Source organism: Rhinopithecus bieti, unplaced genomic scaffold (genome assembly GCF_001698545.2).
Source record: "Rhinopithecus bieti isolate Rb0 unplaced genomic scaffold, ASM169854v2 scaffold_4101, whole genome shotgun sequence".
In the NCBI taxonomy this organism is placed as follows: domain Eukaryota; kingdom Metazoa; phylum Chordata; class Mammalia; order Primates; family Cercopithecidae; genus Rhinopithecus; species Rhinopithecus bieti.
The window spans coordinates 1,800,006-1,826,356 of NW_016804458.1; the positions used below are offsets into that span (position 1 = coordinate 1,800,006).

At 43.1% G+C, this 26,351-nt stretch overlaps 2 protein-coding genes across 3 annotated transcripts in view; one reads left to right on the top strand and one right to left on the bottom strand.

Moving 5' to 3' along the window:
• NME7 (NME/NM23 family member 7) overlaps positions 1–289 on the top strand; it is a 222,994-nt gene extending 222,705 nt beyond the window's left edge. For both annotated transcript variants that reach the window (XM_017868462.1, XM_017868461.1), the window contains exon 12: positions 1–289. In XM_017868462.1, the coding sequence (XP_017723951.1) occupies positions 1–33 (33 nt within the window). In that variant the 3' untranslated portion in view covers positions 34–289.
• On the bottom strand, positions 100–26,351 carry ATP1B1 (ATPase Na+/K+ transporting subunit beta 1). Its single transcript, XM_017868463.1, has 6 exons — positions 25,759–26,351; positions 21,167–21,295; positions 7,703–7,858; positions 5,029–5,213; positions 2,748–2,828; positions 100–1,531 (listed from the first exon to the last, which is right to left on the bottom strand). Exons 1-6 carry the CDS (start codon positions 25,853–25,855, stop codon positions 1,268–1,270), a joined length of 912 nt encoding a protein of 303 aa, XP_017723952.1. The 5' UTR covers positions 25,856–26,351; the 3' UTR covers positions 100–1,267.

Consider the following 26,351-nt stretch of genomic DNA (forward strand, 5'->3'; position numbering starts at 1 on the left):
GTTCAATACTTCTTCAAGATCTTGGATAATTAGCGGTGTGGAAAGTAAAGAAGTCACAGGTTGGGACATTTAGACACGAGTGAATCACACACACGAGGAATGTGTTCCTTCTTTTATTGTCCATTGTTTTAACCTGACTGAATACAAGATCAACAAGAGCACTGTACTCCTGGCAATCATTACATATGTTAGAACATGGATTTTGCGCTGTAGACAACATTTAACACCAGTCTATGGGGTACTGCATTGCTTTTTATAAAGTTCAAAATAAAGATTTATTTTCAAACAAGTGACTTTGGTTTATTTCATACATTACACTTTTTCTTGCAGAAAAAAATAAAATTGTACAACTGCATAAATATAAAATTCTTCCACCATGAAAATGGTTAAAACATTCATAAAGACACAGCACCAGCATGTGATGCCTCCAGAAAGGAAAAAAGGAAAGTAAAAGAAAATGTATAAAGCAAATTAATTAGCCCTGTCACTAGCCAAAGTGATGGGCAGATCCAGATCTCAGACACAGCTTTAGAACATACTGGAGGACAAGGGAAGAGATGTCAAGACAGCATTCAATACAAGCACAACACAACCCATCACCTTTTTGTGTTTTTCTGTAGTGTCACTTAAAATTTAAAGGGCAGTTCCCCCATGACAACCCCCCACCCAGCCCACAGGAAAAAAAATAATTAATAAAGACCTAACACCACAGGAAAAGACTATGGAGTATGTTAAAAATGCTCATTGATGGGCCATTATCTTTGAAAGAGCCAAAAAAAAAAAGAAAAGAAAAAAAGAAAAAAGTACCATGCCAGTTTTATTCCCGTTGAATATTTACACCTTGGACAGCAAACCTTGCTCACATAAAGTAGAAAACAGATACAATAAAACATGGCTTGAAAAATGACCAGAGTATGCACCTGTAGTACTGTACACTAAATAAAATACACAAGGCAGCAATACTTAGGGGCCAGAAACACTGCTTACTACAAGTCAGTTATGGAATCATAATTTACAGTAAAAATGGGCACGTCCCAAGGCTCAATTTTTCTTTTTCTTTTGTCATTTACAGTAGAATAAATATTTTGTTGCTATTGCTACACTTTAATTTACATTCTAACCTATTAAATGCAGAAAGCTAGTGTAAAGCATATAGATTAAGTGTAGGTCCCATACGTATGACAGTTTGTTCAAGACTAGTAGGTTTTTGTTTTTGTATCTTTTTTTAACTTATTAAATGGCTAGTGGGAAAGATTTGTGCTTGTGATCAGCTCTTAACTTCAATTTTTACATCAAAACGTCCCTGAAAACGGTCTTTCTCACTGTACCCAATGTTCTCACCGTACGCCTTACACTCTATGCGAATTTCAGTGTCCATGGTAAGATTGGTGAACTGTACAGCCAGCAGGGGCTGCAGGTATTTGGGCTGCAGGAGTTTGCCATAGTAGGGATAATACTGCAGAGGAAAACCAGGGCTGTTGCCCAGTCCAAAATACTCCACATTTCCAATTTTTTCTTTATCTTCATCTCTCTGAAATCCAGAATGAAATGCAATTTTAATGGCTCACATCATGCATCACTATGTGTACTCAAAAACAAGAACTCAATCTACACAGTAGTTTGCAAACTACTGAGAGAGGAAAGAATATCTACTCAGTCTATTCCATTGCAGCCTTGAGAAATGGTCATAAGAGGAGACTATTCTCAGTGTGCAAATGGATAGGGAAGCTGAGTCAAAGGCCAAATAAGCATTTCTTCAAGCCAACACGCCTCCTAGAAACAAGGCCAACATTGAAAGTCAGAAACACCTTGCTGTTGGCCCAGCAGATGATATTTCCAGTGATATTATCTACAAAGTTTACTACTTGCCTCTCATTTTCTTGTTGAGAAATCAATCTCCATTACCTTTCTTAGTGCTAGCACTGTCTGGGGACTCCCTTTCTTTGTTCTGCCTTTCTCTCTAAACTGTCCATTAGTGTTTGGATCTAAAGGAAATATGCACTAATTGTTACCGTAGTCTTCCTTTTTTTTTTTTTTTTTTGAGACGAAGTCTCGCTGTCCCCAGACTGGAGTGCAATGGCGTGATCTCTGCTCACTGCAACCTCCACCTCCCAGGTTCAAGTGATTCTCCTGCCTCAGGCTCCCGGGTAGCTGGGACTACAGGTGGGACTACAGGTGCACACCGCCACGCCCAGCTAATTTTTGTATGTTTAGTAAAGACAGGGTTTCACAATGTTGGCCAGGCTGGTCTTAAACTCCTGACCTCATTATCTGCCCATCTCGGCCTCCCAAAGAGCTGGGATTACAGGCTTGAGCCACTGCACCTAGCGATATTTCAGTATTTTTAAAAGAGAAGCCCAAACCACAAATTTTTATGTGACATTAATTTTTTTTAATGTTGGCCCCAAATTTTTAATACATGCTGTGGGCCAGAAAGAAGTACTTCTGTGGGCTAATTCACCTCTCAGTTCTGTAAGCAAATATCCCAATGTATTAAATTCAGATATTTGAGTTTCTTATGCCAATGGAGAAACTGACATCAGTCTTATTCTGATTACATCTTTCTGTTCTTTTAAAAAGTTTTACCGAGTATAGCTACAATTCATCTCACTGAAGCTTAAACCTGAAAGCAATGTTTCTTATTTCTTCTATTAAAATTTTACCTGTCACTTAAACAGCCTCCTTCATTCTCCCCTCTTCCCCTGCCTGCCCTTCCACCACCCCAGTAACCCTAAATTTGTCTTTACCTTGCCAGTGCACTGAACGGGAAGGACATTTGCATTATACTTCATTCCTGGGTAAGTCTCCAAGGACTCATTCTTGGGAGGCTAAAAATAAAACCCATTATGATCAGTAGATTGTAAATGATTTCTTAAGTTTCTGAAAAATAAAACTACTCTGTAGTCCAAACAAGTACACAATGGTCACAGTAAGTCCACCAAAATAACAAAAGACATCAGGACAGCAGAATGAATGACTCCCCTAACCAATTTAAGGTCATGTTTGTAATTTTGTTGAAATGAAAACAAGTGCCCAAGTTTTATAATGACTACAATTAAGCTGTGATGCAACCCAGTACTAAATGGAACTTTTAATAGTAGCCCATTATAAGCTTTGCTTAAAGACACTGAAAACTAAAAGTCAACCCAAAATATAATGCTCATTATTTGCTAAGATTACATTACATGAGAAAGATGACTGACACTTCTGTTTTTATAAAGTGTGGGCTTTCCTCCTGAGTCATGAATAAATAATGTCATCCTTTTCCCTCAAGCATGCCTTCAAGTAGGCTTTCCTTTTTTGTTATTTTAATCTCCAGTCAGGGAGACTGCCATTTATGGAATGTTTCTTTGCAATTTTCTTAGGAAAGTCCGATATGTAAAAAAGGCAGAGGTGTCACTGCCCTAAGAGGAAGCGTTGTCTTGAAGGGGTGAATCCCCTGAAGGGACCCAGAGGATAGTCTGAAAATTACTGCTGTCGTGAAATATCCAGAGCCGCCTCTTGTACACCCATGGCTCAAATCTATCTCAGAAGTGATGAACATACATTACTGGAAGACAGTCACTTGCTTACTCAGATCAGCACAGCAAGTGAGTCTTGATGTGAGATGCAACACATACATAGTCTAATCAAAGTCAGATAAAATATTAGTTCCACATCAGGAAGGAACTACTATTTTGGTACTACTCTGTTTTGGATGCACGAAAATGATTGTCTAGATTTGACTCTTTTGGACGTTTCTGCCAGCAATGCATTTCTTATTTTTAATGTAGAGAAAATGCTTACTGATAAAAGAAGTTGCCAGAATCTATCCTCAAAAGGTGAGGATAGTGAGATGGTGGGATACTCTGATCTCTGACAAAAATAATTTCAAAATAGTTGGAGATTTGGGTGGAGGTGATGAATTAGGCAGTGGCAATGGATAACCAAGTAGAGACCAAAGAAAAAAGAAAAAAAGGACTGAAAAGAAAGAGTAGCTGAATTTATCACTGAACCGAGTAACTCTAAACATGTGGGAATAAATCAATCACAATAGACTAGACTGCCTCTGTGGGGTCCAAATGTCACTCAATGTCTACGATGAGGAATGTCAAAAGCAAGGTACTCAGAAAGCACGGGATGAGTCGAGTCTTGGCCATGCCACAACAATTACTTTTGCTGCTAAATAGCTCATTGATCTCGGTGAAGTATTCTCTAGCAATATGAATATCAAATACATTTTGGCACAATGGTTCTCACCATTTTTCTTCCATTATATCCTGTCTACGTGGAAAGAAGCTTAAAATCCTGTTGAGAGGTACATTGAAATGACCAGTTTTATAAAAACCGATAAATTTTCCAATCTTTTGGAGAATATAATCTCACCAAATGGTGAGCAACGGAAATTTGCCATTTTTCAGTGATCCAGAGTAATGTTTATCCATTGTAAGTTGCAATAATACAAAAAGCAAACAGCATGGCTAGCAAAGTTCAGCCTAGATGATGTTAAACTTCTACTTTCGCAATAAAATTCAGAAAAAAAAATATTTTTTCAGATTATCAGTTTTTTTGAAATGTTCTTGTGGCTTCAAGAGGACCAAAACCAGACTGTACAGGCAGGTGGTTTAACAAAATTTTTTTTTTTAATCCATTCTTTATGGAGTAAAAAAATAAAAAAAACTTTTTTCTTTTTTCCTCTAACCACTAGACCACCAGGGAAAAAATATCTTTTCTATTTTACTTTTAAAGAGTTTATGTTATAGAAACTGTTATCTGGATACTGAGCTGGAGTATTAAGAACAGGGCCAAAGACTCACTTCAGAATTCAGCTTTGCCTCTTAGAATTCCTTTAACTTTAGAAAATGAGATTAATGCCCTAACTACAAGAATTACAGGGTAGATACAGAAGGTTTTGGTGTTACTCTACTGGCTGGGTTTCAAAATCAGCACTGAGTATACTTTGAAACTATCTTACATTGTCTTCTCAGATCAATCAAATACTTATTGTGAATGACTCATCAAAATTCTCTCATTTAAAACATTACTTGCCTTAGGTTTGAAGCCTAGAACTCGGTTGAGCTTTATAATAATGCATGGTTTGCCCTCTTTGTAGCCATAAGTTTCGTCATTTAATCCAGAGCAATTTCCCAGCCACTCAAGCTTGAATCTGCAGACCTTTCGCTCTCCTCGTTCATGATTAAATTCTCCTCGTTCTTTGGGTTCACTGGGCACGTCTAAAAATAAAAACACAACTTTTATATTGTACCAGCAATTCCCTTAGCAGTTCTGAGAAAGAAAAAGGAAATTTCTTCCTTGTCATAGTTACCTATTCTGAGAGTATGCTATTCTGCATTTAATGCATGATCTGAATCAAGCAAGATCTCCAGGAAAACCATCTCTCATCTCTTCACTCACATTAAAAGATATTTTACCAAAAGGAATAGCTGGTATATGGCCCCACACCAAAGCTTCATAGTACTTGATCAGCACATGATATTTAGTCTCTGGCAACATTTCCCTTCTTTTAAATAATGGATTACTCAGCTATTTAGAAGACTGAAAGGAGACGGATCACACTGCATGAGTAGCATCATTCACACTGTCAACACTGGCTTAGTTCAGTAACAGGGATATTATAATGAGAATACAAAAGGACTGTCAATAATTTTCAGAACTAGGTATTTTTTGGTCAGAATTTTTAAGAAGGAATAGGAAAGAACTGGTATTTTCCTTTTCAACCACCACTTCAGGTTTCTTTTGAGACAGGGTCTCACCCTGTGGCCTAGGTTGGAGTGCGGCAGCACAATCATGGCCCACTGCATCCTCAACCTCCCGGGCTCTAAAGATCCTCCCACCTCAGCATCCTGAGTAGCTGGGTGTGCGCTACCCTGTGGCTAGTTTTTTAAATTTTGCAGAGACCAGGGTCTTGCTATATTGCCCAGGCTTTTTTGATTTGAGTTTTTGCCTTTTAAAGCTATGCATTAAGCATTTGCTGGACTGATAAAATTTTATTCTGGTGTTTTTAATTCAATCCTCATATAAAAGCCAGAAAAAGACCAAGTGAATATAGAATTCAAAGTTAATGCATAGCATGCTGGAGGAAAATAATGCAAATACCATAATTTATGTATAGTTTCTAAGTACACAAATTAACTATTTTCCTTTCAAATGATGAAGAGTCTGAATTTAGACTATCTCCTGTGAACTGATTCACCCTGACTATCCCTCAGGCCTTTTAATTACTGCAAAGTAAGATGAAAACCTCATTTAAATTCTAATGAGGAAAATTCACACTGAAAATGTTCTTTTAAATTACTAAATATTTCCAAAATAACTTAAAATGGCAATTCGCCCCATACTCTAAGCCACAGCCTGCTTTATAAAGAACTGGAGTTGGAGGCCGGACGTGGTGGCTCACACCTGTAATCCCAGCACTTTGGGAGGCCGAAGTGGGAGGATCACAAGGTCAGGAGATCGAGATCATCCTGGCTAACAAGGTGAAACCCTGTCTCTACTAAAAATACAAAAAATTAACTGTGGTGGTGGGTGCCTGTAGTCCCAGATACTCAGGAGGCTGAGGCAGGAGAACGGTGTGAACCCAGGAGGCGGAGCTTGCAGTGAGCCAAGATCGCGCCACTGAACTCGCCTGGGCGACAGAGCAAGACTCTGTCTCACAAAAAAAAAAAAAGAACTAGAGTTGGTAAATGCTTGAATTGAATCAGAAGGGCTGATACTACCTAGTAAAAGAGAGATTTTTATGTTTGTTTGTTTTTTCAAACTTAACTTTTTTGAGACAGGGTCTCGCTCTGGTGCCCAGGCTGGAGTGTTGTGGTGTGATCATGGCTTACTGCAGCCTCGACCTCCCGGGCTCAAGTGATCCTCCCACTTCAGCCTCCCAAGTAGCTGGGACCACAGGCACACACCACCACACCCAGCTAACTTGTCTTATTTTTTGTAGAGATGGGGCCTCACTGTGTTGCCCAGGTTGGTCTCAAACTCCTAGGCTCAAGCAGTCCTCCCTCCTCAGCCTCCCACAGTGCAGGGATTACAGGCATGGGCCACTGCACCCAACGAGAGTTCTTTTTTTTTTTTTTTTGTGGAAAGAATGAGAACATGGACTGGAAAATTCACAGTCCAGGTAGTAAGAGGGAGGACATGTATTCATGTCAATGACTTAATGAAACTAACAGCCTCTCTTTGCCCTTCGTAAGTCATTTCCTTATCCAAAATGATCAGCTGCCTAACACATATTTCATTATCTATCCCAACCAGGATCAATAAAAGTATACCCTGACCATACATCCTCCTTCATGAATGCCAGTGCAGTGATAGCTAATCACACCAAAAGGTCTTTCTGACGGGAGAAAGCCCTATGCACTCTTCTATAGGGAGAACTTTTGGGGGGAAGATAAGGAAATAAGTAGTTGTACTTTTCAATGGATGTAAGAGAAAGAAAACTGGAATTGCTGTCTTGGGTCTGAATAGTAAAAATAGTGCCTAGGAGTGTTTTAAAGACACCTTTCCAAAGCAGAAAATAGTCATACTTGAGGCTATACTGTTTTTCACTGTGTCTGTTTTTTAAAAAAGTGTCTAAATATGGCTAGAGTTCAATCTTTCATTATTTCAGGATTATCTCTTGATCATTAAACAAAAAATAGAAGTGGGAAATAAGAATTAAAGAGAAAGAAAACTAGCCACAAACATCTACAATGAGTCTACTTACCACCACAGTCTTCAAAAATCATGTCATCCCTCTGGGCTGAATCTTTGTACTTTTCCAGGAACCTAACTATGTTCAGCACATATGCCTCATAGCTCTTGGGATCATTAGGACGAAAAGAAATTTCAGTCTTCTGGATCTGAGGAATCTGTGTTAATCCTAGACCAGGCAGAGAGAAAATCATTAGTAGGAAGGCAGCAACCAAGATAATTCAAAAGTAGACTTTCTACATACAAAACATACTTTGCTAACTCCACTTGCCTAAAAAGAAAGGGTCTTGCCTCCCTTGTGAAATCACTCCACTGGCATTTAGATTAGGTAACCCCAAGTACCAATGACAACTATGCTTTAATAGCACAGATCAGTTAATTTCCCTAGCAACACTTCATGGTAGGCATCACCTCCATTTTATGAATGAAAACACTGCTTGCACTGAAAGGGTAAGTACCTGGCCCACGGTTGCACCAAAAGTGGTAGAACCAGAATTCCAACCCAGGTGTGCTGTACTCCAAAGCCCATTATGTTTCTAGTACCCCAACATGCACAGTTTTTTAAAATACCCTGGAAGGTAGCATTGTGTGCAGGTGGCTTTAGCCTCCCTAATTGCATGTAGGCACTGGGCACAACGGACTTCTTTTATAATCCTTATTGTCAGCAAACGTATAATCATTCCAAATTCTCGTCAGTAAATGTATAATCATTCCAAATTCTCTACACTCAAGCCTACCTAACAGAGATATTTCTTTGGATCTTTTAACCTAAATGGGAAGAATTTGGGACATACGTACAGTAACCACAAATGCTTTCCAATCCAAACGTCTGAGCATGTCAGTGCTAGTCAGACAAAATTCAAAGTCCACGTGCCTTGGGTTTGCACTCTCTAAAAGTCTGTTACATTCTTTAATATCCAAAAGCCTCTGCCTTCATGAGACTTCCTAGAGGGGTATGTGAACCACACTACACAGCACTACTCGGGAGCAACGGTTGGAAAAGTTCATCACAACTGCATTTTACTGTAGGACTGCCAAATAAAAGATGCCTGGTTACATTTGAATTTTAGATAAGCAAAGAACATTTTTTGTAAATATAAGTGTGTCCCAAATGCTACGTGGGACACTCTTATATTAAAATATTATTGTTTATCTGAGGTCAGGCATGGTGGCTCACGCTTACAATCCCAGCACTTTGGGAGGCCAAGATGGGTGGATCACCTGAGGTCCAGAGTTTGAGACCAGCCTGGCCAACATAGTGAAACCCCGTCTCTATTAAAAATACAAAAATTAGCCAGGTGTGGTGACACACACCTGTAATTCCAGCTACTCAGGAGACTGAGGCAGGGCAATCACTTGAACTCAGGAAGTGGAGGTTGCAGTGAGCCAAGATCGTGCCACTGCACTCCAGCCTGGGTGACAGAGCGAGACTCTATCTCAAAAAAAAAAAAAAAAACATATATATATATATATATATACACACACACGCATATATATATCTATAGATAGAGATATATATAGATATATATGGAGGAGATATAGATACATAGTTTATCTGAAATTCAAACCTGAGCGGTCACCCTCTATTTTTATTTATTAAATCTGGCAACCTGATTCTAATCCTCACTCCCAGATCTCCCCTCTCTGTGTGGGGCCCATAAGGGGGCACATCATCACAATCCTTCGTAAGTGACTGCCCCGGCTTCCCACCCCCACTTCCCAGCAGGTCAGGAAAGCGCCTATGTCACTATCATTTAGGTGCTTGTCAAACGTGCAGTCTCACAGACTCCCCTCCAGGCCTACAAAATCCTAATCTCTAAGAAAGAGATCTGAGAATCTGTTTAATAAGCATGAAAAAACACCCTTGGCTTAGAGCTGCTTCTCTAGGGAATTAGAATCTGAGAGTGGCAACAATGACTCAGATATGAAGACGACGATGTTAACTAATGTGGAACTGATAACTAGAGTGCAGCACCATTTGTAGGGCTTGAGAAGCAGGCATCGGTAAGGCTAGACTAAATGCTGTTGTTCTTTCTAGTGACTGAGGATGCTTTAAAAGTGGTTACATAATGAGATGGGCTCAGGGGGTTGTAGAGAGATGCTTTTTCACACATGTCGTCCCCTAGAGGAGTGGAAGGGATAGAGAGGAAGACAAGTATCACTGGAGCAAGGCACAGGGGTGCCCAGGGCAAAGGACTCTAGGACATTAACAGTCATCTTCAGGCCAGGTGCAGTGGCTCATGCCTGTAATCACAGCGCTTTGGGAAGCCAAGACGGAAGGATCGCTTGAGCCCAGGAGTTCAAGACCAGTCCAGGCATGCTAGCAAGACCCTATTGCAATTTAAAAAAAAAAAAAAAAAAAAAAAAAAAAAATCATCCTGAAAAGGATGATGTGGAACCTGAAGATTTTGGGGACAAAATTTCAACAGTGATAGAAATGAATCAAAGGGGAAGTAGAATTTGCTCATAAAATCTTCAGTTTAAAATAAACACATTACAATTTAAAATTTTGTAAAACACCTACAAGCTATAGATAATTTTTAGTATTTCAAAGCAATTTAAATATACACAGAACAATGTTTTTCTATGTTAAAATTGGCATTGTGATCATTTATGGTACAAAACAGCAGTACTGTAAAGAGAAGAGATACCTGCAAAAATAAAGGTGAGCAGAAGTTTCCACAGATAGCTAATGCTTGAGACAGCAATGGTAAACAGAGTTCCCCAGTGAAATGGGGAAGTCGGGTAGGGAGGGTCATTCCTGGTTTGAGTTGTAAATAAGACACTTAAGGCGACTTGCCCGGACCTGGAGGAAGTACACCAGCAGACCCAAAGCCAGAGGCTCAACAAAATTCAGAATGGGAGAATCCCAGAGGCAGGAGGGAATGCACCCTTGAGGGATGGTCATGCTGAGGGGCCACCGGAAGAGCCAGCACATAGGTAGCCAGAGAGAGAGGCAAATGCCTGTGTGTCACTCAGGCAGGAGGTCTGCGGGAACCTCCTCCAGGTACTCTGTGTGATGTTTGGGGGTCAGGGACAGAAACGGACTTATGTGCACCAGGTTAAATAGTGTTTCCAGGCTTGCGAAAGACAAGGCAGGAGGGTGGTGGATGGCTAGATGAGTGAAGGAGAGCAAATGTCAGAAACCAAGGAGGGATCTCATCTGACCTTCAGGAAAGGTGTGGGGAAGAACCACAGCCAGGGGACCGAAGGGACATTGGTGTGATAAACAACAATTATGCAAGCTGTGGTCCATCAGCAGAGGGGTGGATGCAGCAAAAGCCAAAATATAAACAAGCCTGATACTGAGATTTGGAGAGTCTCACCCAACAAGCTGACGGAAGGAGTGACCCTAGAAGGTCATGTTGAGAGTAACCTGGATTGCAAAGTGAGTGTCACAAACATCCTTGTTCTCCCTGGCCTGCCTTCAGTGGGCCTCCCCAGTGGTTTGCCTTTCACTTTCCGGCTGCCTGCATTCTCTCTTCCAGTGGCTGCTCAAGGTTCCATTAGTTTGATATGAGTACGAGGAATGGTGGTGCCACTTCTCAGATTCTCCCACACAAAAGAAGGAGAGTAAGAACCGGAGGAGGTATTATGCTGAGCGCTTTTCATTCCTTCATGATGTCAAGTCCATGGTCTCCACTATTAAAAGTGACCAGGGGACATGTGTCAGACTCAAAACATCAGCAACCCTCACTCAGTCCTCCGGGTTCTTTACTAACAAAATGATACAGCTAGTGCACTCCCCAAGAGCCTCGGGGCTACAACCAAAACTAAGTTCATGTTTTATTCATAGACCTGTGACAAATCTTTCTTGTAAGTGCCTCTGTCGTTAATCATCTAGGATATAGCTGGGAATGGTGGCTAATGCCTGTAATCCCAGAACTTTGGGAGGATGAGTTGGGTGGATCACTTGAGGCCAGGAGTTCGAGACCAGCCTGGCCAACATGGTAAAACCCCATCTCTACTAAAAACACAAAATTAGCCAGGCATAGCAGCACATGCCCGTAATCTCAGCTACTTCGGAGGCTGAGGCACGAGAATCGCTTGAGCCCAGAAGGCAGAGGTTGCAGTGAGCTGAGATAGCACCACTGCACTCCAGTCTGGGCAACACACTGAGACTCTGTCTCAAAAAAATAAAAATTAAAATTAAAAAAAAGAAGAAAAGAAAAAGAAAAAAAAAAATCTAAGATCGCATTTGTGGAAATAATAGGTATTACTGTTACATGAAGTGGTAACACTGGCCCAGAAGAGAGTTATATACACAACTGGCCTCATGTCTCTCCAGACGGGGCAAATAAGAAATAATGAAAACCAAGTAATGGAATCACATCCCTTTCAACCTGAAAGCCCCAATTTTTCAGTAAGCATAGCTCATGATCTAAGCCCGGTCAAGTTTATAATGACTTTATGAGGGAAACATAGATGCAGGCTGCTTGAAGAATCTTGACTTTGCTCTTACAGAAGCATCAGAAACCAGTGAAACCAAGTACGCAAGGGGTGAAACAGACAGCTAAGCATTGAGTCTTAGAACCCTGTGACTTGCCCAGCTGGATTAGACCTTAGGCCAAAGCCTCTGCCCTGTCCTTTCCATTTTAAGTAACAGAGAACCTTGGTAGAGGGAGCCGAGGAATGACAGATAAACCCCAGAAAGCTCAGTCATGTCTTACTCTCTTTTGTGAGCTACTGTTTCCCTCTGGAGTCTGAGGGGTCTTAGATGATGGTAACTAACAAGCCTTAATGACCATCCTTTTAAGACACAGAGCTTTTGAGCCAAAAGTCACTTCCAGTAAAAACGCAGACGGTCTGGGTTTAGGTCAAGCAATCAGCTCACACATACTTACTACATACATAAACAAAGTCCAGGAGGCCACACCACAGTCAAGTGGCCACTGTCTCCTTAGTAGCTCTTCTGTTCTCTTTCCTCACATTTCTGCAAGGTCTCTCTCTCACTCCATCACCCACTATCTCTGCCTCCTCTCTTCTCTTTATCCAAAGCCTGATGGCCTGAGAACTTCTCCTGGAAATCAACACAGATCAGCCCCCAGGTCTGTTCTGTTCTAGAGAGTCTTAATTAGGACAGTTTTGATGACGTCTTCTCCAAACACTAGAAAATTCCTCTTCTCAAGTTATTTCTCTAAAGCAATTAGATATGCACAAGAGAAAGATGAAAGACCTTTGAAAGGATGTCCAAATCCTTTAAATAATTTACTTTAGAATGATCAGACTGTTAAGAAGAGATAGAAAGCAATGGGATTGGATTTGGTAACTTCTTTATTACAGACTGTTCCCAACTTACAATGTTTGCCTTAGGATTTTTCGACTTCACAGTGGGTTTAACAGGGTTGGTAAATGCATTTTTGACTCACGGTATTTTCGACTTACAATAGGTTATTGGAACACAGCCCCATCCTAAATGGAAGAACATCTGTATTTTGAGGCGACACCCAAATTCTCCAACCATGACATTCTCCAAGGGTTGCACAAATCCCACCTTGCTGACTGGAGTTCTCACAAGTCATATTTTCACACTAGACCACTTCTCCCGACATGCCCCTCTTTCTACTGTCCACTTCTTAAAGTTGTTAGTTATGACTCTGGACAAGGATGAGCTCTGTTTGCAGTGGTAACTCCCAGAGGGCCAAAGACAGCAGAACCCCCAATTGTTGGCATGCGATTTCAAGTTATATTCCAGGAAACAAATCTAACCGTTTCCCTCTCCAGTCTTCTAAACTTGAATTTACATGAACTACTCCAAGCTCTACAGACAGCTTTGTTCTGATAGGATCATTTGCCTTAAGCTATATAGCATTACTTAATAAAGCCACTTGAGGCAGAAATCATAATCTGGGTATGTAAAATTTTAATATTTGGTTTTCAAGTATTTCAACTTTACATAAGATTTAGATTTTAAAAAAAGCTTTTGGTTTCCCACTTGCTTTTTCAAAGACACATTTACCTGTCCTTGGTCCCCATCTCTTGAGAAATAAGGAAGATCCTCTATGTTTAGTTTCAGTAAGTGTTGATAGCACAAGGGGGAAAAGGCTTGAGGGAAAGGACTTCGTTTCTAATTAGGTTTATAAAGTAGCAAGTTCATCATTTCTCAATCTACATGCGAGTTTAGAGTTTAAAGCATTTAAACTAGAAAGTAGCCATTTCAACCTTGTAAGTTATTCAAATACACAGCTGCTTGCACCTGTCGTTTAATACATCTGATGAATCACTAGATCAAATCTCTAAATAAAAATCATTTCCCATGGAAACCTCCAGAAGGTACCCATATGGCTGAGAAGGGCACAGGAAGCAAAGAAATGCTTTTAAATGTAGCCACGCACACAAAACACACATATCATGTCTCCTATACATTCCGAGTTGAAAAGTAATTTCCAATTTAAAAAAAGATACAGAGTGGTATGAATTCATACATACTCATACATGTATATGTACACATATGTATGCATACGCACATATATGAGATAGAAATTTCTCTGTAGGACCTAAGATATTTCTGGATTTTGTTTTTTATTTTTGTTTTACATCTATGGGTTAGTATCAACTTCCCTAGCAAAGTAAGGGGAGAGGCACGGGAAAAAAGGCACCTTTGCGCTTTCTGGAAACCAGAACGCCTTTGACTCACCTTCTGCCTGCAGCTCTGCCTTAGACTCAGGCTCTGAGATTAGCAAGGAATAAATCTCCCTGCCTGCAGGCAGGGTCACATTCACACCCTCCTGACACTCAGAATCTGCTCCCTTTACAAAGTCTTAGAAAACTGAATCCCTGGATTGTTTCTACAGCCAAACTGGATGTTTACCGACACTTGGTAAAGAAACCATTCCTCCTGTCTAAGCTAAATGCCATAAACTCTGCTTGAGGCTCTTCTCTGATCAGTCCTCTTTTCCCTGTGGCTGTATATTCACTTTCAAGAAAGCAGAGTTATTTAGTCCAGATGATCTATCTTTAAACATGCATGTCCCATAGGGGGCAAATCCTTGGTATTTTGTATAGCTCATAATTGTGCTTATTCTCAATACAATAAAGGTGCCACTTTTATAAAAGAATAAACAAACAGATAAATCCTAGTATTTTACATTAATTATGCTCAAGGCCAAACTGAAGAACAAGTACATATAGTATATTTGACTTATCTGGATATAAAACATAACATCTGTTAAGTAATATCCTGAAATAAGACACTGCATTCCACATGACATTTGGTAAGATCTACTCATGCATGGATGTGGGAAAAAGCTACCGGATGATATATCCCTGTTGCCTTCATCTCCCCAGCTTCTCACTAGTCTTGGCTGCATCCGACAGACCAGCTGGTCATCAGATTACTAGCATGAGACCACTGACGAATAGTTAAGAGCAACCAGTCCAATAACCCCATCAGATTTTATGACAGAAGTGGACCTGTCAGGCTACTGCTCTTTCCACACCACTTTCTATGACCCCTGGGCGAACGCAGCAAAAAATCCTTAAATGAAGCTTCACAAATCCAGCTTTCCCCGCACCCCCCGCCCACCATCGCTCCCACAGATTTGTTACCTGGTCCTATTTATCAGGTCTCTGTTCTGCTTACTCATCGTACAATGGGCATACAAAGTAAAATCTGTTTTTCTGCAGCTCCAAGAACGTTTTAAAGTAAATCATTAGGTTTCCTGTCTACCCAAGAGATGACTGGCTAGTTGTACCCCTGTCTTTAGAAATAAATCACTACCTGGGTAGTTGAGTTGTTGAAGCCAAACAGTTGCCCCCACAAACCCTTTACCAAGTCATAAGGCTGGGCAGTAGCTTTTGGAAATCTAATTGCCACCAATGCTAATTCATCCAGAGCCTCCAATTCTGGGACCAGGTAGATAGGATCCATTTGAGGGTGGGAAGAGAAGAGGAGAGGGAAAGTGAGAGACAGCTGGGTGTACAGAGATACATCGTGTCAGCTGAGAGATTACAAAGCGGTGTACTCTAACTGGAAACACCTTACTGGCACTTTGCAGGAACAATCCCTCCAAAGTATAAAGAAGCCAAATGTTTCTAATTTCCCCTTTGAAATGTGAGTGAGAGACAGCAATACAAGTAGGAGGTAGTTTGGTGGGGGGAGAATTAGATATTCTGAGACTGACATAATCACTTCTCAGGAATTTTACTTCATCAAGCTGAGATTGAATGATAATGGCTTGAACCCTAATGGGTTTTTTGTTTTTGTTGTTTTGTTTTTTTTTTTTTGAGATGGAGTCTTGCTCTAGTTGCCCAGGCTGGAGTGCAGTGGCACAATCTTGGCTCACTGCAACCTCCACCTTCCGGGTTCAAGTGATTCTCCTGCCTCAGCCTCCCAAGTAGCTGGGATTAGAGGCGCCCGCCATCACGCTCAGCTAAATTTTGTATTTTAGTAGAGACGGGTTTCATCATGTTGACCAGACTGGTCTCAAAATCCCGACCTCAGGTGATCCGCCTGCCTCGGCCTCCCAAATTGCTGGGAATACAGGCAGGAGCCCCTACGCCAGGCCCCTAATAAGTTTTAAGATTAGATATTTCCTCTTCACAATCAAGATGAAACTGAAACTGCTGGTGGTGCCAGTGCGGTCAGCTGGTCTGCATCCACCCCACTTCTCCTGCCCAATTCTGGTTACCAACAACTCAAGAATATAAGCCTTCGAAAATGTGTCTGCTAGCACTGAGCCATCTATACTTCGGAGCTAAACAAACAGCAACCCAGAACCTGAAAAGAGAGAACAGCAGCATACCTTCATACCTGCCTACCAGGAAGCAAGCCAGCTGGGAATCTCCCGGACACACCAATTGACACACAGTGACCTTCATTTCATTCCACTGTTGCTAAGTGAGCCTAGAGGGGGGAGGGGCAGCGGCGGATGTGAAGAAGACTTTTCCATTATATCACTGGGCAGGCAGCAAGGCAAGCAGGGTCAAATCAGGGACAGGGCTTGGTGAGTCTGAGTGTATGTGTATATCCATGAGCGTGCATGTGCGTGTGCATGTGTGCATGTCCGTGGGCATACATGTGGGTGTGCATGCCTGTGCCTGCTCGGCCCTCTCCAGCACAGCTAATTGCTGCGTCTCTCCCCAGATCCAACTACATCAACAGATGAGAAGCAATGCTGCAGAGCGGCACTGCAGGACTGTTTAAGAGGGTCTCCTCTGGAGAAAAGCTTGGCAGCGGCTAACCGAACAAGTGTGGGTTTGTTAAAGGGAGAGATTGCACAACAAATACAATGCCATTTAAATTCACTTTAAAATTTTTAAAAACATGTTTCCCAAATGTCTCTTAAACATTTTCACGGAAAGCTAAGGTTTTATTGACTCCATGAAAACGTAAGTGTGCAAAGCATCCCTATCTGGAAATTCAGTGTCCAAAAAGAAGAAACTGCTGCTTCTAGTAGAAAGATAGGGCTATAAAAACCCTGGACCACGCGCGGTGGTTCACGCCTATAATCCCAGCACTATGGGAGGCCAAGGCTGGTGGATCACCAGAGGTCAGGAGTTCCAGACCAACCTGGCCAATATGGTGAAACCCCGTCTCTACTAAAAATACAAAAATTAGCCGGCCATGGTGGCGCACACCTGTAGTCCCAGCTACTCGGGAGGCTGAGGCAGGAGAATCACTTGAACCCAGGGGGCGGAGGTTGCAATGAGCCAAGATCATGCGACTGCACTCCAGCCTGGATGACAGAACAAGACTCCCTCTCGAAAAAAAGAAAAAAACAGAAGTTGCTCTCAACAGCTACCCTACATTTATTACCATTGGTTTTGCCACCATAAAGTACTATTTGCTTTATATATGTCTATCATCTCATTTAGTTCTCGCAGAGTATATGATTCCCCCTGCCTTTTTTTTTTTTTTTTTTTTTTTTGAGATGGAGTCTTCGCTCTGTCAACCAGGCTGGAGTGCTGTGGCAATCACCGCCCACTGCAAGCTCCACCTCCCGGGTTCACGTCATTCTCCTGCCTCAGCCTTCCGAGTAGCTGGGACTACAGGCGCCCGCCACCATGCCCAGCTAATTTTTTGTATTTTTTAGTAGAGATGGGGTTTCACCGTGTTAGCCAGAATGGTCTCGATCTCCTGACCTCAAGATCCACCCGCCTCGTAAGTGCTGGGATTACAGGCGTGAGTCACTGCACCTGCCCCGCCCCCCAACCTTAATAGGAGACTTAAAAAAATTTTTTTTGTGTGTGCGGACATGGGGTCTTGCTATGTTGCTCAGGCTAGTCTTGAACCCCTGCCTTCAAAGGATTCTCTTGCCTCAGTCTCCCAAAGTGCTGGGATTACAGGCATGAGCTACCACACCAGCTGCAACAAGACTTTGTAAGGAATATCATGTGCATTAAATGGCCACCATTGTTCAGGGCCAAGAAGCTGTACACTTTCACCATTTTTTCTTATATCTCACTTCCATTCTTTAGTTTAATCTCTCTGAGATTTCATGTTTGGCCTCTCAGTTTATCCAATATTATCACCATACAGGCCCAAATACACTCACTGCACAATTGCCACTGCTTGCTATGGCCACATTCACACGTTATTGAGAAGAGATCCAATTACAAGGAATTCCAGTGTACAAAGGGCAGTCAATACCCAGTCAGGCTGGATTTGCATTCATGCCTCAAATTCAGCAGATATTATTATTAGTAAGTCCTTATATCTTCAAATCATGTGCCAACTTTCACACCCACTAGGTGTATCTAACTCAAATTTACAGTTTTCCCTCTTTAACATGAAAATGGAGGCTTTAAAGATACTAATGTGAAGTCAAAAAATTGTCAGGGTATTCTTAAACACATCTGTTTAGTCTGCATACGTAAGGAGTTTTTTCCTATGCAAAATACAAACTTCTAACATGTACTCTGAAAAATGCCAAGGAGGGTCCAGTTAGGATCCCTCAGGCAACACAGGGCCATAAGGGGTGGCCCAAGGGATGCACTTTGCAGCAGCTGGCACTCTGCTGGCCTGGCCTGATCCAGGTTACCATCAATTTCATATGAATGCCATGTCCCTTGGTAAAGGCCCCGAAAAACCCCACAGGGTAAGGCAGGTGAAGGGGAGGGGCCTGGCCTAGACTCTCCTGAAAGGTGATGGGGGAAGTGATGAGGAAAAGAAGAGACAGAAATTACCAGGCCAAAGAACAAGGAAGATGGAGGACTGAGGACTTTTCCTGTGACTCAGACCACAGGACAGGAATGCATTTTTCCAAGATGAGCCACCAGCATTCCTTTGGAGAAGTCAGGGTTTGTCAGGTCAGTCTAACTGCTGCGAGCACACTAAATATAGGTACTAAGAACATGTCTTTTAGGAAGGGGATGGAAGGAAGGGGAGCAAGGCGTGGTGAGAGGGTGTTGGAAAGGACCGAGCACTTCTGCCCGTTGATTTTCAGGCAAGGTCATTTCCAAGTCCTTACTTACAAGGTCGGGCACTTTGGCTATTTCTTTTCCAAAGTGAAATTTTCCTTTCTGCAAAGGGCACAAAGAGAATTTTTAGTTTTATTAAAGGCTGACTCCTCAAAGTTTATATACTCAGTGACCTTTTTTTTTTTAATCTAGGAAATTGAAGAAAATATTTAACTTTGTAGTCATATTTGGCTTTGAGTATAAGAATTATAAAATAGCAGCAGGCCAGGCGTGGTGGCTCATGCTCACACCTCCCAGCACTTTGGGAGGCCAAAGTGGGTGGATCACCTGAGGTCAGGAGTTCAAGACTAGCCTGGCCAACATGATGAAACCTTATCTCTACTAAAAATACAAAAATTAGCCAGGCATGGTGGTACATGCCTGTAATCCCAGCTATTTGAGACAGGAGAATCACTTGAACCTGAGAGGCGGAGACTGCAGTGAGCCGAGATTGTGCCACTGCCCTCCAGCCTGGGTGACAGAGCAAAAAAAAAAAATTATAAAATCGCATCATGATGGAAGAATAACTTTTAAATGGCAAAACAAAGAACAAAAACAAAATACCTGCACCAATTAAAATTACAACTAATGGTACCACAAAAGTTCTAGTAGAAGAGGACATGAAAAGACACAATGCTTCCCTATCACCGAACCCAACGTAAAACATGTTTCAGCTTCTCCGCGCACTCCAGAATTCTTGCTTCAACCTTTCCACAGACCCACCTCTTGTGGAAAACAGTTGCTGGAAACTGGATTATTTAAGCAGATTTAAGTCATGTTACTTACTTATGTGATTTTTTTCCACTTCCCCAATCCCTCAGATCTAAATTTAGCTGGAAATATTTTGAGTTTTTCTTACAGTGGAGAACTATTTGACTTAGGGCTACACAACAATGCTTGCCACCTCCGTATTTTGAAGATCTTCCTCTGTGAATCCTTCCCACATTCAAGTAGATGGGCATGAAAAGTCTGTGGCAGGCAGTGGCCCTTGATCTAGGCTGCTCAGGGCCATGTAGATCATCTGAAGATTGTCACCTAAATACAGCTGTTACTAAACCTTTGCCAAGGGAAAGCAGAGAAGGGACAAGTCATTGCCACCCCTCAGCAGCAGCCTCAAGGTCATTCATAAGTGAGAACCCAGAAGTTACGCAACACTTTCTCTCTAGGTCCTCCAGACAATGATTTTTACAACAGCCAGACGGCAAATTCACGTTTGTGGCTATTCCACTGCCTTGTTCTACCAGCATCAGGCGTGATGGCAGTGGGCCTTTCACGGCATTTCGTGACTGGTGTGGACATGCAGCGCTCTACACTGATGGCACTCAAGTCACAGCAGGGACTCGTGTGGCAGTTTCTATTTTCTTATGATCTTCCTGTTCACCCAAGTTTTTAAGAGCTAAAGGAGACGGTTAACTAAACTACAAAGTGGGACCAGAAAGCTGGCAAATGAGACGCTTATTAAATCAATGGGTATAAATATTGAGAAGTGAGAGTGACTTTATTCAAGGTCAAACTACAAACTTAACAGCAGGTGGGACAACAGACCCCTAAAGTCATGGCTCCTCTCCCTGTGAGGAGCTGCCCATTCCACAGCTTCTTATCATCTCTAAAAATAGGTCAACCTTTTAAAACAAGAGCCCAAGTGACTTTTTTTAAAGGAATTATCTGAGTCATAGCCCCCCCTCAAGAAGTAAAAAAATGTCTGCTAGACTCGAAAAGGTCTGGAAAGGATTCCACTAACCAAACCCTAGAATATGAAAAATGAGAAGACCAGGGCCCCCATCAGAACACAATCTGTTCACAGTCACATAGCTGGTGGGTAGCAGGCTGGGCCAAGAACCAGAACTCTTCACCCTCACTCTAGAAGTGGGCAAATAAGATGTCTGCAGCCCGTGGGAGCTCTGCCTGCAATGCGGGTAGGACATCTGGCTGCAGCCAAGAGAAATTTCTCTTTTTCCTTTTCATGGTTCATTTTAAACTACATTATAGAGTAATTTTCCAAATAATTTTTTCTCAATAGAAAACGTGACACCCGTGCTATCTCTGAAGGAAATGAAGCTATTCGTGTTGATTTTACCTGGTGGGGCCACTCGGTCCTGATATGTGGGCTTAAGTTCACTGATGGTGAGCAGCATCACTTGGATGGTTCCGATGAAGATGCCAGCCAGGCAGCCATAAAATATTACGTAGAATAGAAGGATCTTAACTGCAAGAAGAACAGAAACAAAAAGCTGTGATGCAGTCATATGCTCAGAATGAAAGTTTAATCTTCCCACGGATGAATAAACTTCCTTCTTGGTTCCCCCCGCCCCATGGTTTCTTCCCTGTCCAACGTCAAGAGAGTGCACCTCACTCCCACTGACACAGGGTAAAAATCGAGAGGCTGAGCAGCCCTCCACTTACAGTGTGTATGGGAGGTGGTTAAGGGTAGGAGGACTGTTCAGCTAGAACTAGGATCCTTATATTTTTTAATTCCCTAAATTGTGAAAAAAATGTATCCATATTTTTCATTCTCAAAATTATAAAAAAATCATGAAGATCACCAATAAAATCTAGAGCTATGTTTGGATGCTTATGCAATGAATTTAAAATATGACAATATACTCCCTTAGAGACCTATGTTTTCTTTGCTTGCATATCCCTTGACGTTTAAATACTACAATCCAAGCTCTGCTGCTTCTCCAAATGCTCAGATGCCTGCGGGTTATTTTGCTGTGGCAGAGCAATGAATGCTGAGAAACCCAATGATGATATCCTCCTGTTGTTTTACTATCACTCTCCCCTTTGGTTTGTATTTTCAACAAAGCACACACTGTCTTTCCCCTCGGAGGACAAGACAAGGGGAAAAAAAGAAAATTATATAGCGAAAATGACCAGCACATTGTAATCCCATCTTCTGGAACTGGAACCAGAATAATGACTGACTTGCTGGGCTGCATTTTCTTTTTCCCATAGTTAACAAGATAACAGGATGGAGGCTGAAATAGCTGCAAAAGCAAAAAAAAAGACTCAACACATAGATGGGAATGAGGGTGGCTATCAGTTACTGGTTTACAAGGATTATCTCCCTGATTAGCCACATAGTAACAGGCTGTACTAGGCATTGCCTGGCAGCCCTGTGCCAGCCAAACAACTCAATGTGAATGCAAAACAGGGAACAAGTGAACTGTAAGGTTATCGAGCCAGAAGCATGACTGCACAAAGGAGCCTTAGGTTACTGCTAAAAAGGTTCAGATCTCATGCATTTAATTAAATGCCAGGGTACTTGGGGGAAAAGCCACTGAAAAACAGTATTAGTATATATGTGGTAGGAGAGGGCTAGGGAGGGGGTGGGTACACAACAGCAGGAATTAGCCTTGTTGCCCTGTCCATACATTTAAAAGCCCAACTTTCCAATCAGGCACTAAAGAGTTAAGGGAACTCAGGCTACAGAGCTGTTAAAACAAGCAAAACACACAAAACCACACCAAAATGCTTAATCATAGTCCTTTTTTCCTCTATCAAAAGCAAAGAACAAGGAAAAAGGCAAAGTCAGAAGCAAAGATAAGGAAGAAAGAAAAAGTTGTGTAATCCAGTACCACAGCACCCAACTCAATCACTCCCTCCCCGCAGGACAAGGGTTAAGTGCTGCATTCTGTATCCAAGCAGCAGTAGGCAAATGGCAAACTCTGTGACGTCAAGAGATCTGGAAAATTTTTCCAGTGAATGCTCCTAAGAGGTGCAAGAGTTGGTGTAACAGTCAACAAGACAGCTGTCGTAGCCTTGATTCTAGTTTCCTCTTGTTGCCCCCCACCCCCACCTCATCTCGGTGCTCTTAGCTTACCTACATGTGCCCCTTTGAACAACTGAAACATCTCTATACTCACTGCCTGGACTCCAGATACCTAATTCTAACAACATAAGAGGGTACACAATTTTAAAATACAAATAAGAGCAAACGAAAAAACAAGTCATTTTGCACGTACACTGATTAAGCTCAGAAACAGGCAGCCTTTCCATTCTGCCCACACGATATCCTAAGAAAAGTGAGGAATTTTCCCTTTTTTCTCTGAGATGTTACTTGATAAAATCTCCCTAGTTACTGCCATGAGGTCACTGGGAGAGTGGAGCACTCAGGACTAGAAGGGCCTATGCAGTGGCTGACCCAGACACAGGCCACCAGGGGCTCCCCCCCACCAGCCAAAAAAGGCTAGATAAGTCACACCAACTAGCTGGGGTGGCACTGTGAGGGGAGTGGGGAGGCTTCAGAGGCATCTCCCTTTCAAGCAATTTTGCTTCCTTTAAAAAAAAGTAATACAGAGGGTTTTTTTTGGAAAAACAAACAAAGAGTGTGTACCCTTCAAAAGGTCACAGGCAGGCATCCAGGCCTAACTGTAAATATAAAAACCTACCAATGTCTGTATTAACCTAGTAAAAAGGTGGAAGGCACAAAGTGATTTGCATGCTGTGATTTCTCCAGCAGGTGACAGGCGAGTCTCCTGCGTCCATCTTGGTGAAAATCTGCCTAGAAGCAAAACCGAGCCAAGGGCATCCTGCCCTCGCCCCAAGGGCATCCATGTTGGGCCCAGCGCTGAAAAGGGGGCATTTTCTCCGTAGGAGACGGTAATTGCTGCCACCTTCTCTACCTAAGAGAGGCTCTTACAGTTCTTACACTGCCAGAAAGGGGCAGACATATTAGCACGAAAAAAAAGGGGATTTTTAGCACAGCACCTATACCATGGAACATGGAAGGGAAGAGGGGGCAAGTACAGCAGTCCTGGGGTCTACGTTCATAAATCAGCATACTGATAGCTTGCTGGATAGCTTACCAAGACATAAAAATTGACACACACGGTCTCTCTCTCTCTCATGGAGGTGCTACCCATTAAGTGTCGGCTTAAAGACTGAGTCAGTCCATACTGTCTTGCCCTCTAAAGCAAATATTATTCTAAGAAGCATGAAATTGGAATGAGGAACGATACAAATTTTACTAAGGGGAAAAAGACAAGAAGGCAAATTTCACAATGTGCCTAGAGTCAATGCAGCCTCTGCCCCTGTGACGCAGCAGGGTCAGACCACCAGAGAAGGACGCCCCAGCTAACCTTGGCAGAAGGGTGCCTATACCGCAGTGCACCTCCCAGGCCTCCCTCAAGTTACAAGGAGCTGCCAGGGAGCTGTTCATTCTACACATACCTCACAGTTCTTCAGGTTTTCCTTTCCACGTGAAAACACAGGAAACTACCTTTATGCCTGAGACACCATGAATAATCTCAATGAAGCACAGTCTCCCCGAAATAAAATATAAAACAAAAGCTAAAAGCCATTAAAAACTACATTTTCCATGGCTCACGGATACCTATGCTTCCCCGTTAACACCTTGGAAAGAGGCTTCACCTTGACTAACCTTGAAGTGTGATGCATTATTAACCCTTTACTTTTCAATCAAGAAAGACTCACAAGCTGCATTCTTTTTCTTTACAAAAATTCATATATTCCAGTGTCTTCCATTTCAAAATGTCAGCTAAGCACTATTTCCCTGACTCATTCTCCTGCCGATTCCCACAGATCCTCCCAACCAGGAACACCAATCGGCCTCTGTTCAGAACTCCCTGAATGACTGCAGTGGTGTGCCAATGGTGTTGGTGGTGCTAGTGGTGTTGGTGGTGCTAGTGGTGTTGGTGGTGCTAGTGGTGTTGGTGGTGATGGTCATGATGATGATGATGTTGGAGGAGGAGGGGGCAGTGATGCAGCAAGGGGAGTTCCCTCCCTCCTTCCCTCACGCAGTCACGACTCTTATAGATTCGCCTACAACTCTGCCCTTCAAAATGACCTTAAAAAAAAAAAAAAGAGAGACACCCTTCCGGAGAGGCTGAAAACAAGGAATCTAATTTTCGATGGAAAAAAAAAGTCTATCCAACCAAGCAACAGGCTGCACAAAATATTTTAAGATGAGCTACTCTGCGTTTATATTCCCTTCACCATAATCAACCCAACCTACTGACTGATCCACAACTGTCTGTGTAGACCTTGAAAACAACCAGACTTTGCCAGGATTCGGGCCGAGGCTAAGGATCGGAGTCCTGAAATGGAGCTTACTGAACCATTTCTGGGTGGTGATGACTCCAGGGGAGGTCATGAAGGGAAACCCTTAGCCATCGCTGTGAAATACTGCAGTGTGTGGATGGATTCCTCTCCACCCTTCTCTTTCCTCTCTCTTTTGAGGTACGTATTTAGACTAGAAAAAAGAGGCTGTAACACACAACCTCGCCCGCATTAGATCCCATTACCTCACGAGGTTCTCTCACGACCCCAGATCTCTTTTTTTTTTTAAGGACTCAGGACACGGGAGAGACAGATGTAGTCTCGCAGAGCCTGACCATTCCCAGGAGGAAAGGACTCAACGGATGCACGGTAGGAAAGACTGCAAATTACCAAGCCAAGATCGCTACGATACGCATAACCTTCTGCCTGTTGTGTTCCAGCCCCGACCCTGCGCCCCATTCTGAGGACTCCGCAATCCGCACAGGACTGCAAGCCCAGGCCGGCTCGACCCAGCAGCGCCCACCACCCTCGCCCCAGCCGCCCCGGCCAGCGCGGCGGGTGCGGAACTGGCCGCGAAGCCTGCGCAAGGCATGCGCAGCCCGGGAAAGACCAGACGCGGCGGCCGGGAGCTGCGGACCCCTTACTTACACCAGCTGCCACCGGTCCTGCCCAAAAACTCCTTCTTCTCTGAGTTCCAGATGAATTTCTTCCAACTGCCCTCCTCCTTGGCTTTCCCGCGGGCCATGGCGATGGCGGGTCAGCAGCTGCCGCCGTCCGGAGGGTGGGTGGCTGCTGCGCGCGCCCTGGCGTCCTCTGCGCCGCTCGGCTTCTCCGGCCTGGCTCTCCGCAGGCAGGACACGCCGCTGCCGATGCGGCTCTCGGAGTGCGAGACGCGCGGCGGAGGAGCCGAGGCAGGACAGGAGAGGGGGAGGCCGGCGCGGCGGGGCGGGGGCGGAGGGAGGGACGGCGCAGGCTGCGCGGCTCCGAGCCCCGCACCTATTGGTGGGCGCGCAGCCGCTCGCGGGCTTTCTTTGGTCCGCCGAGCGCTCCTCTAGACCTTGGGGGCTCGGGGGCTCCGCGAACCCGCAGCTGCCGCTCCCGCTGCCACTGGGGACGTGTGCGGGGCCCCCGCCTCCCGTGACCTCTGCAGAGACAGGCCGGGGTAGGAGAGTCAGAGAGGGAAGGACGGACGAGCGGACTGCGGGCGGGAACCACCACGCCCGCCACGAGCCGAGGAATTG